At 40.0% G+C, this 12,490-nt stretch overlaps 1 protein-coding gene across 3 annotated transcripts in view; it reads left to right on the top strand.

The window, feature by feature from the left end:
* si:dkey-112m2.1 (transmembrane protein 132C) overlaps positions 1–12,490 on the top strand; it is a 149,903-nt gene that overhangs the window by 95,869 nt on the left and 41,544 nt on the right. For all 3 annotated transcript variants that reach the window (XM_032540118.1, XM_032540120.1, XM_032540119.1), the window contains exon 5: positions 10,215–10,404. In XM_032540118.1, coding sequence (XP_032396009.1) covers positions 10,215–10,404 — 190 coding nt within the window. The remainder of the gene's footprint in view (positions 1–10,214; positions 10,405–12,490) is intronic.

The following is a 12,490-nucleotide window of genomic DNA, read 5'->3' on the forward strand; positions in this document are numbered from 1 at the left end:
CATGGAAAACCACTGTGAGAGAAGGTGAGTAGCATGTTCAAGGCTTAAGCATCGAATGACTACAAAAAAAACATCAGAAGGCAAAACATTTCATTAAAACGTGTGTGACAAATACTGCATATGTCAAAATCTAACAAACTCAGATTTATATGTACATAAATTGTTTATAATCAATAATCGGTTTAGAATGAAATGGTTGGTCTCTGAATCGGAATTGACTCAAAAGACACCCCACAGGCCAATGATGTACACTGTATCCTCTAGCTAGAGTCAAGAACATCAGTGGCAGTAGAGAGCAGAGGTAAAAAAAAATATGTTCAATTCAAATGCTCGGTTTGGGCATGTATTTGTAGATGTTCCAACTACATATATCTTCTGAAGCTACTATGAGAGCAGAAGAGAAAGACAAGTGCAGTGGGGAGGGCTGGAGTGATCACATGACAAATTTTCTTCTGTTCCCACACAGAGATAGAATGACTCAAAGAAAAGAAAAAGAAAAAAAAGGAGAGGGTAATGAATGTAGCCAGGAGAGCGGTAAGTCAAAAGCAAAAAGAGAGATGAAAAGAAAGAAACATAAAAGAAAAAACTCCAGCAAGTGAAATCAAATAGATACCTCTCAGGCTGCAATACACAAAAGCCAAAAATCATGGACATCATGAGATTCAACAGTAGCAGGCAGCAACTGAGAGGCAAATAATAAAAATGTGATCTAATCCCTTGTCATATTTGTGTAGATGTGTGAGTAACAAGGCAGTGAAGAAGTCTGGTGGAGAGTTTAAACTCCAAGGAGTGGGGGGGGTTAGCCAGTCACACCGAGTTGATCTTATTGTCCAGGATAAGAGGATGAGCACCATAGCCCTCTGGAGAATTTCACTAACACTCCTACAGCTCTCAGAAATCAATAAGGGGATAGAAGATGGTGTTTATACGCTGATTGAATGTGTTGTATAGTATTCACCGTCTGAAGCGAGGCTCGTAACCACCGGCAGTTGCCCAGCCATTAAAAGGTGATGGTGGTACTGGGTGGGCTCTCGCCTTTGATTGTCAAGGAATTCACCCTCTCACGATATTCCATATCCAGAGAGACTGGAAGAAAAACAAATTTCCACTCACCTCTGCAAATCCTTTAATCTCGAACTTCAGCGTAGCTGAATCAGAGATAAGAGTAAACACTAGTCAAAGAGTTTATAGAGGCTGCTTTTATTTCTGTTTTCAGAGTTTAAAAGCTTTTTGATAGAAACTAGCTGTTTGCCATTGATGATCAGTGTTATTGCAACTATATGCACTTGTATGTAGCCTATACCTAACTGCACATTGGTGAGACCATATGAGGGATAGTTTTTAAACCCCTGAAACTGTGAACATGTTGTTAACATCCCTGTCTCCTACACAATCTGTTTATGTACTGCTAGTTTATTTAGGCCTATACATTTCAGAGAAACCACCCCATTGATTACATTCACTGGCAATGTTTTCCTGAATTTTAAAAAAGTGTGGCCTTTATTATACTGCAGATCCAAAACGGTCTCACGGCAGTTCGTGAAATGGTCACGTTATTTTTTCATCTATTGAATTTGTGTACACGGACACGTTCATTCTTGCGGCCTCTGGTGGACGCAACAACGGGGAAATTAAACGCCACACGCAGGAGACGCGCAACAACAACGGGACGGTTGTGTTTAGGAAAAGAACAGCAGGGAAACTAATCATCACACGCGGGACATGATCCCTGGTCTCTGTGGTGTTTGACCCATCCACCACCGCAACCAACCTCCCTGCATGGATTTTTGGCTTTTTATAGGCTACTACTCGTTACCGTAGTTGTGCTGGGATCACAAATGATGCTTCACATTGAAATACATTAGTTTAAAATTCCTGCCCACCACCACAAAAAAACAACATGAACGTGTCTGTGTATACGAATCAATAGATGAAATAACGTGACCATTTCAGGAACTGCCATGAGACTGGGTTGGCAGACCTAAAGCCATTGGAGTACAGAAGGGATGGTTCGGTGTACATATGCTTATTTTGCATCCTGTGTCTGTGTGAGGTCTAGATTATTCTGTGACATCTGTGACATGCATATGTTAAGCAGGTTTAAGGTACCTCATGTTCAGCATCTTATTTTAATGTGTTTGCATGATAACATTTACTTTTTAGCACTAAATGGAATGTACAGCGGAGGCTGACAGGAATGTCAGTTTTGCAGGTATTTGCTCATAAACCAAAGTTTTTGGACACATCGTCATTTTAACTTGACGATGACAGTAGAGGAAAGGTTATGGGATCACCAAATTTGATTTCAGTTTACACGGAGTTGCACATTAACATAATATTTATGAGATAAGATGCTTTGTGAAATGCATCAGTTTGATGGTGAAGGTCTTTTATGTTCAAGGGTTAACATTTTGAAAAGACAGTAGAAACATTCCCTTGATATATAGTTTTATTTTAAAAACAATTCAGAGACATTTTCAGACACCCTGGTGCTATGTGATAACAAGTGTCTTTCAGAAGCAAATGTTAAAGTGAAAAAAATACCCATGCTATTTCTTTTTTTTTTTTTTTTACACATTACTTTTTTCAAAAAAGTTGAGACGGTCTGCAAATACTTATTTAACATGTACAATTTGAACTGATGATTTTGGTCATATGGGTAAAAGAAAAAAGCTCACTCACTGCTCTGAGATTGCCTTTTCTAGACATGGTCTGAGTTAGATTCAACTCCTAAACGGTGAGCTCACAGTAGAGTTGTTTTTTACTATGTTGACATCTCCAATTTTCCAGGAAATGTTTTCTCAGCCGCTGTTTAAGGCTCTGATTGGCTTTTGGTGCGATATGGTGTGGAGTGGCGACCCTGCCTTTTGATTGGTCGATGTAGGAAGCCGCATCTGTTTCATGCAAGAAGCCTGAATCCTCTCATTTCACACACCGTCTGAGAGGAATGTAGGAAAAATATGGCACAGAGAAAGAAAGAATATAGAGACAGTTGAGAGAAGCGTGATGCAAAGGAAACAGGACAAAACAGAGAGGGGTTATTTAAAAAAATATTGAAGAAAAAGTAGACCACAAAGGCAATTTGGGAGAAGAACTGCACTATATCTCTTTCAGTTTTTTTTCACCCTCCCCATCACCACCCCTTTTGCACTCTGTGGGCCTACAGTGAAGGCAAACTAATCTGTACTGACAAGGACAGGGCTGACGTCGCACGTTTGATAGATCCAGGGGGAAATCTCCAGCATACATAAATTGGTTATTTTACGTTTCATCTGCCTCTTGACATGGTTTCATTTTATGATCTCTTTCATTATCTGTCTGTCATCTGTCGATGTTTATCACTCCATAAACACATCCATTCCACACAGATGAAACAGGCATCACTGGATGAAGAGCCTCTAGCCCCCCCAGACAGCACAAGGTTAAGATTAGAGTGCAAGTGTTTTATGAGGGCCATACATTTACTAACAACTGTGATTTGGCTCACTGAGCTGTCTTTGGGGGAGAATTTTGCTCATTTCAGTTGTTTTGTGATGAATAAGAGATGCGGTCTGTTTTTTTCTCTGTCATCCTTTTCTGCTTCTTCAACCCTCTAAAGCCCCACAGGGCCTCCGAAGGCCCTGCTGGCTGAATAACTGGCCTGGAACAACCTTCTCCAAACTACTACAGCTACTCACTTTCAGTTGCGTCTCAGGTCTGCTGCTCACCAGTGCGGTAGAGGAGGAAGGTCAACAGCCAGTCCTGCTAGTTTCAATCATAGACTGTGTACTGTATAAAGACGGACATTGCATCTTCACTTGTTTCAAAAGTGTAGCCAAAATATTCCAAATATGGGCGCTGCAATCTTGTAATTTTGGAGTCCGATTCTGCGTAGTAGTAATGAGGCATTGGTCAGTCCCTCCAGGATTTCGGGGACTTTTTTTAGATTGTTGCGGCCCAAAATGCCCGATGTTGCGGGAGCTTTTGTAAAAAAACTGCGATAAAAGTTGCAATGTTTTTTGTATGTTTGTTGCAATGACTTTGCGGGGGACAGAAAGTTGCAAAAAAAGTTGTGATTTTTTTTTTGTATAGCTGCTTAAAAAAAAAGGAAACTTATTTTGGGGAGAATAAAACTACTCCGGGTTGAGTTTTCAAAAGGATCAGGATGCTGCAAATGTTGGTATAATACGATAATGGCTGGTGGATTTAAGACAAAAACTACAAATTTATTGAATTAATCAAATTTGAACATGGTTGTCAGTGACTTGTTGATCTTTACATTGTTAATTTATTTTCCTATCTGGGGCTGGGACACATTCACTCGGTTTAATAAAGGACTTATGGGACTTTAACTTATCATTGCACTTATAATAACGAGTGTAGTTTAGGTCATCCTGTCTAATCTCTGGTTTTTTCCTCATGCACACACCCACACACCCACCCACACACACGTCAGTCGCAGGGAAAACTTAGCAGAGAACTGACAGAATTGAAATAGCAGCAGCTTCAGCAAGATCAGAGTGAAAATCATTACAGCGTACATTGATGTTAAAATGTACACAGGTTGGCAGGACGGTCTGAAATGTTTTGCACAGTCTTCCGCTGTACGTTTTGATGGTAAATGTGAGATGTTTGAGCCACACAAGGAAATGAAGATACGTGTGACGTCAACCCGTTCTCACTCCCGCTTGGTCATTGGCTCTCAGAGTCACATACTGATACGGAGTCTGGCACGTGGGACTGCTGGGATTGGTTGAAGTTGTGCTATTGGTCAAATTTGCGAAAACGTTGCTGATTTTTTCAACTAAAGTCACAGTGATCGGTTGAATTTGAGTGAATTGGTGCGATCGGGACATTGCAAAATCCTGGAGGGACATTTTTTTATTGATTTCCCGGGTCAGCTGTTAATGATGACGATTCACCCCGTTCTGTTCAAGTGTTCACCCATTCACTTGAACATCAGCGTGATCAGAACTACCTTTTTTCTTTTTTGTGGAAATTGTTTCTATAGGATGTTACTAGAATCATCAAGGAGAACGCACAAACGCATGCACGCACACATACACACACAAAATATGGTTTCTCCTACACCACATCCTAATTTTTTAATAATTATATTTTAATGACCCCCAACTACATCAGGCTAAAAGAACTCATTATGCACACAATCGGGATGAACAACCGTAGTCAGAGGTAGTCTCCACTATTAATGTGCAGTGACCTTTATAACTACACTTTAGTATGCAGCAGATGGAGCGCCTGTTGGCACAAGGTTTCACTCATTAGAGATATTATCCCATTTCCTGTGAGGTCATCGAACTAACGAGAATCTCAATGTATTTATTTGAGAGACATCGGACTCCAAATACAGTAAACACTTAGCTGCACAGATGGAGGATAAGTGAACTACAAATAATTGAAACAGCTGCAAAAGCAAATCATCCGTGTCACCACATACACTGCACTCAGCAAGCAAAAAAAAAAAAACAGTGATTACATCTTACCAAAACATCTTCTCTGCACAATGAGAATTCCATTATAGAAATGGTTCAACAAGTTTTGGAAATGTGTTTATTCACTTTTGTGTCGAGAGTAAGATAAGATCAATGCCACGCTCATGTCTGTACATATGGAGCTAGAACAGCGAGCCTGGCTCTGTCCAAAGAATTCAAAAAAGAGTCATATCTTATTTGTGTAATCCACACATAAAGGTAAAACCAGCAAGCTGAGCTAAGGTTTCACACCGTGACTCTCAATATTATTGTGTGTCCATGCATATTTCCGGAATCTTTCAAACTTTTCCTTTAAAAAGGCATAATATGTAGTATTTTCCTATTCACGCAGATGTCCTACTCTCACCTTCGTCTGACCCACGGCCAACACACACACATGCACACACGCACTAGGGGTGGGAATCACCAAAAGCCTCACGATAGGATATCGTCACGATACTCACAATACGATATTATGGAAATTTTGCACATTGCAATAGTCTGCGATATATTGAAAATTATTACCTTTAAATGATGTCCCTTCGAATGATGTCCCCAAAAGGAAACTTCTGTTTTTATCTAAAAAAATTAGTATCTCTTATGTACAGCCTGCCCATATATTGACTGAGTTATTGGCAATGAAGTAAATTCTCAAGTCTTCTGGCTCCCATATTTGACAAGAATGTATCCACTTTTACCTGAATGGAGCACTCTAAGGTATTAGTTTGTATGAACATACTGTACAGGCACACGCAAACTGTTTCACTCCGTCTCCCTCTATTGTTGGACTCGCTGTCGATTCACTGTATCCAAATAGATTCAAGTCTTTGATGTATCGTTGTTGTCAGTGCTAACCAAATCACTGCTGTGCATGAAAGGAACCCCCTCGGGTCGTCAAAAGAGAGCAGACTTGTTCACTCTCTACCTTTTCTCAGATACCAGATACCAACGGAGGTGTTAAGAGTGAAAAGAGGAAAAACATGGCTGTATGTTTAACAGGGCTTTTGTGTTGTGCTAAGCTCCACGTTTATTTTCCTGTTTTGGAGAAAGAAGAAAAATAAAAAAGGGAATTTCATTCGTGTCACTTTGTTTTGCGGTTATGCCACTTCTTACAGCTCAGAGCTCCTTTGTTACTACAAGAACGTGTTTGAAATGTATCTTACAGAATTTAAAGTGTGCGCAGTTTCCTCAAAGTGGATTCACTTTACCCTTTTCAGTTTGTGTTTTCACAGCCAACAATAGGACTGACGAATGGAGATACCTCAAAAGCCTCCTCAAAATGACATGACCGATTTTCCACCTCATTTCACCACAACAAAGCTGCTATGATACCATTGTCACTGTTCACTTTTGTAGTGGCACAGTCAGTTCTGTGATCCCAGTAGACATTTGGCTTTTATTGTGGCCCTTTTAGCCCCGTTTCCGCTCTGTGTTTTGTCTCAGTCTCTGCGTCCACCTCATGGCAGGGGAAGTGATGGTTGCCAGTGAGCGTATTAAATTGTATGGTAATCTCGCTGAGAAAAGGGCAGACAGTGCAGTTATGTTCATAATGAGACGTGGAGGAAGTAGGCAGACCTCTCAGACCACTGGGCTGCAGACATTTATCATCCCAAACACACGCTGGCTGAAGGGGTAAGGGTGAGAGAGAGCGACGTGCCCTCTATTGGGAGCAACAAAACACTGCAGTAGGGAGTGGAAAATGGAAAAGAGCAAAGGCAAGAAAAAGACACAATGAAGACGACGCAAAACGACAGATTAAATAGAGAGCGAAGACGAGTTGTATTGTAGTGTTCAGCACTAAAGCCTTGATTGTTTGCAGCTTCACTGTTAAGCACAACTGTGTGTTGCAGATAATTGATTTGGCTGTAATTGTACACCATAAGCGTAAAGCACATAACCATTGCAGTCACTACTACCCCTGAGCCCAGCAAGAGACCCCACTGTGCATCTGTAGCACTCTGAATTTCTGTCGGAGAAAGAAACTTAAAAGGAAAAAAAAAGAGTGATGTATGGACTTTGGCAAGTCCAAAGCCAAACACCTACAAGTAACATACAACCACATATGGAACTGCAAGTACGTGTTTGCACTCAGCAGTTCCTTCATTTTGTGTTTGATGTCTAAGTTTGATAAAAACAAAATTGATTTCAAAGAGAACACATTTGCCTAGAATTTTGTAAACGGCACCCCATGAAAACATGGTTTAAATAGTGTAAACATAATTTTTCTCCTGTAACAGTTATTTCAAGTTTTTCTTGGTTATGTCATCAAAAGTAGTTTTGCAGGAATATTTGGCAATGCTTTTGACTATTTAATAAATCCCTCATCAGATTTGGGAATTATTTATTTCTAGAGTACTTTGTACTGTAAGTAAATGTAATTAAAGTGGGGAATGTTGGGGGAAGATGGGATTGAGAGGGAGGGTTATGAGAGTGTGACATTTCCAAAAGATGGATGGAATGCCTTGATTGTATATTGAAAATTGTTGGCCAGTAAACATTAAAGGATAAGGCTGGCATTATTTTATATTTTCTAAACAGTCCACACATTCCATTATGGACAACCCTGTAAATTAGGGGTTAAGACGCCGACCATGAACAGACGCAGTACCAGTTCAAGTCCAACTGGGGGACCCATCAAAAGACCAAAACCAACGGTGTGTTGGAGAACCCTTCTCTTAATACTTTCCGACTTCCAGATTCTGCCTTAGCTTCATGCCAATTTGTGCCTACTGAAAATGTAAATCTTTAAAAACAGTGCACAAATGTATAGTTTAATTTTTCAAGAAGGCTCAGTAATCTCCTTAAACAGATGAGCACCCTAGCTCACCTGGTAGAGCGTGTGCCCCATGTAAACGGGCTCAGTCCTCGCCGCAGGGGCCGCTGCGTTTGCTGCATGTCTTCCACCTCTCCCCTCTCCTTCCATGTCAAAGCTGTCCCATCAAATAAAGGCCTAAAATGCCCAAACAATTATCTTAAAAAAAACAGCTGGACACTGTAGGTTTTAGTTAGCATTATTCAAACAGGAGTAAATATTGCATTTGTTGGGGGCTATTTTCAGAGGCAGATTACACATTTGGTGCTCTGCTGAATATTTAAGGAAACAGTTGGGTGTATGTGCCATCTGAAAAACTGCAGTGCCCCTGTTTATAGAACAAAGAAACATGTTGCACAGTGCAACACTGTTTACGGTGTTACACTGATTACATTTAGTGTTGGTAGGATAAATTCATCCAAAACATCATCAATTGTAATGTATTACATCTCAGTATACCTGTGTAACTCCTCTGTGTTCAAACAGAATTAACAGCACTCACTGTGTGGCCAGATGCACACCGACATTCACCCTGAGCCGAAGCTTTTCTTTTAGTGGCCTTTGGAAAGACATTAGTATAATTCAGAACATTACCAACTGAAACAGAAAAAAAAAAAACTTTCCTCCTGACCCAGAAATCCTATTCAAGCTGTTTTCACCCACACTGATTTTAAGCTTCCAAAACAGTTTTTCCTTACAGTTTTCTACCAGATTAGGTCCTTAAATCTGCACTTTGAAGTGAGGCTAGCGTCTGAAGTGCAAACACATGTTTTTTTTTTTTTTTTTTGGGCTTGGCCAAAGTATGTTAAAGAGAAACCTTGGATCTTATACCCCCCTTCCTCACACTTAGTTGGGGCTCTCTCCAGGCTTGCTTTAATTGTGCGACAACCAACAACATACTGCTTGGGACAAAAATAAAAGAGTACGGTGTACATTAAAAATTACTTTATACCAAAGCCTAAGACATATGCATCTACTTCCTCTTGCCTTTAACTTTTGTTTTTCCTGCCATCTGTAAGAGGTCGTGTTACACAACACAAATGTTATACCTACATGAGCCCCTTCCCAAGTGTAATTGTGTTTTTCAGGACAGCGTGCGTATCTGTGCGCGGTTGTTGTAAAAAGGTGTTGCATCGAGTTTGGACTGTGACAAAGAACACCTGAGGGAGAGGCAGCAGCTTGATCAAACCTGGCGCTCAGCAAATAAAATGAATTTGGAGGATTTTATTTTGCATTCATTGTTATTTCTGCTTTGTTTGCATCTCCATCAGCTGAGAGACAATTATTGGCTCAGCCCTGGCAATCTCTGCAAGAGAAGCTCCATATTGCAAGAGGAAAAAATAAATTGCTTTTTTTTGCCAACATCATGGTTCTGTGTGGATGTGAGAATGGATTTCAATACCGCCGCAGTTATAGTTTCATATTCATTGTGAGATGAAGGATACGTTGCTTAAAATAGCATATCCCTGTGCAACATCTACATGTAACACAGCAGAAACAGTGTATATAGTATATGTTACATGTTTTCTTCAAACCCGATTAAAATGTCCAATTAATTATTCAACCCTTCTCACTCCCATTAGGTGGATGATAAAGACCAGTTTTTCTTTTGTTTTCCCTTTAGCTCTCGCTCATTCCACCCTCTTTAACCTGATTCTTCTTCCCCGTTTCCTCACTATTTTCTATCTTCTCTTTTCCCTCTTTGCCTCATGTCTCATTCTTGTCATAATTTCCTGTTCCACATTATTCCATGGTTTTATTTTTTTGCTTTTTCCTTCTTTTATCTCATCTATTTCCCTGCTTCTTTCTCATCCCTTTTGACTCCCCCTTTATTTCTGTCTTGCTATCCTTTCACTTGTGCCTTTCCGATTGCTTTTCGTTTTATCTAAATCCGCTCCTGACACACATCTTCTCCATCTCTGCCCTTGCAGGGCGGAGGCACCAGGATACCAGCGAGTGCTGCAAGTGGACCTGGAGGTGAACGGGCTGATGATGACTCCGGGGGGGAGGGAGGTGACGTGGCAGGTGGAGTACCCACTCACCCGCACCTTGACCAGTGAGGTGCCGACCCTCATCCGCCTGGCACCGCAGGACCTGGGTGGCATCGTGCCGCTAGCCATGGTGAGCAGTGGGGGGTTGAGCTGTGGTTGGAAGCTTGTGTGTATAAAGACGTTCCTCATTGTGGTACTGTAAGGTTGGGTGTTAAAATTAATCATTGCATCGCAGACCTAGACAATTCTGCATTGATTATTGCCTACTGATGGTACTTACTTGTTGATTTTTCCAGTCAGTCAACAGATACAACAAAAAGGGCAGTTCATATATATATATATATATATATATATATATATATATATATATATATATGACTGCTTGAATTTGTTAATGAAAACCATGTGTAGAAATATATTACAATATTGAGAAGATTGTGTCGCATTGTGGTGCATAGTGATATTGAATCACGAGACCAGTGAAGATTTACACCCCTACAGTAAAATCTGTATTTATTCAGGATTACACCATGACCATGGAAAATCCTGATTCTGTAATATTAGATATTATACTATATAATAAGATTGTTAGAACTCATGCATTTATGTGTAAGGTTGAGGTGGAGGAATTTAACTATTTTACTTAAGGACTGCAACTAAGGATTATTATCCCTTCCTGATTATATTCTTGATTAGGCGATTGACTGCTGGGTTTGCAAATATTTTAAAAACAGTGAGAGCTGCTGTTACAATTACCCAAAAGCAACACCTTCAATATGACTGTTTGGTCCAACCAATTGTTAAAACCTACAAATTCATTCAAAATGTATAAAATTATCCAAAATAATTAAATCAAAATCCTCACAGAAGTTGGAACCATGAAAGGTTTTTGCATTTTAAAAAGTGACTTAAAGGGGCTCTATGCAGTTTTGGCAATGTCTTCGCTGTTTTGCTTTTTGCTCGCAGGTTTCTCTATAGAGCTCCCCCTACAGCTTCGGAATAGATATTTGGCAGCTCCTCTGTTTACTTGTGTCTCACTCCTCGCTCTTTCATTCTGCCGTTTCCTCTTTCTCTGGTCGTCCGACAATGCTTTCCTAGCTTTCTGCTTCTTTATTTGCCGGCTCAGGCATGATGACGATGTGAAAAACTCCACCTTGTTAACCGGTTCCTGAGTGACCGTGCATGCAGTGCTTTGAAGCAATCTGTTATGTCGCAAGGCCTGACATCACATCTCTTCGATACTTGGTTCAGCCCTACTCGTATATATTATTGTGTAGTGTCATATTTTATACGCTTTTCATTATGTTTCATGGAAACATCTTAAGTTCTAATAAGACTAGTTAAAAAAAGATGTCAAATAATTTTAGTGGAGTAAATATTTCCTTTAGAATTGTAGTTTAAGTGTCAAGAAAGAAAAAATCCTCAAGTACCTTAAATTTGATCTTAAGTGAATGTACTAAGTTATAAACCAACAGTGGACCTGTGGCAACACAACAGAACCAAACGAGCATGATTAGACTAAAACAAGGTAATGAATACAGGTCTTGGTTACTAGGAATTTAATGGATCTGTGAAGACCTCTAAGGAAAAACATACAGTGCAGCCCACAAGTGTTTGTTGTACTTCATTCCTCTGGCTCCATTCAAGCCCCTTGGTTTGTAAAACCTAACAACAGTTATAGATTAAAGTGTCACCCGACCGTGTTTGAGGGAGTCTTTCCCGCATGGTAACCCCATGACAATGATGCTAAAGATACAGACGAGGCAGACCAAGGATAATTTTATAACCAAACCTTGGAACGCGTTTAACTGGCGGAGTGAGTCAGCTGTCCTAAATCAAACTGAGCATGTTTTGCACACACTTAAGATGAGACTAGAGGGCGAAAAGCAAAGCACCACCAGAGGAAACTGATGTCTCCTGACATCTAGGAATCATACATTTCAGAGCTCATTTAATGCAAATATGGGTTTTTTACTGCACATCAAACAGGATGGCTTTATTTAGGCTGTTAACTTTTTAAATGATCGTCTATACCCACTAAATAAAAAGAATGCCTAGAATTCCTATGCTGTTCATCTGATGTGGATATAAACACCCTCAAATTGAAGCTTAGACTCCACATTGTCATTGTTCCACATCACATGCAGTGTGAAGTTTATTGCCAACTTCCTAGCAATAGAAAGCAGAGGTAAAAAGCATGGTACATGAAGTAAACT

This window comes from Etheostoma spectabile, chromosome 16 (genome assembly GCF_008692095.1).
Source record: "Etheostoma spectabile isolate EspeVRDwgs_2016 chromosome 16, UIUC_Espe_1.0, whole genome shotgun sequence".
NCBI lineage: Eukaryota > Metazoa > Chordata > Actinopteri > Perciformes > Percidae > Etheostoma > Etheostoma spectabile.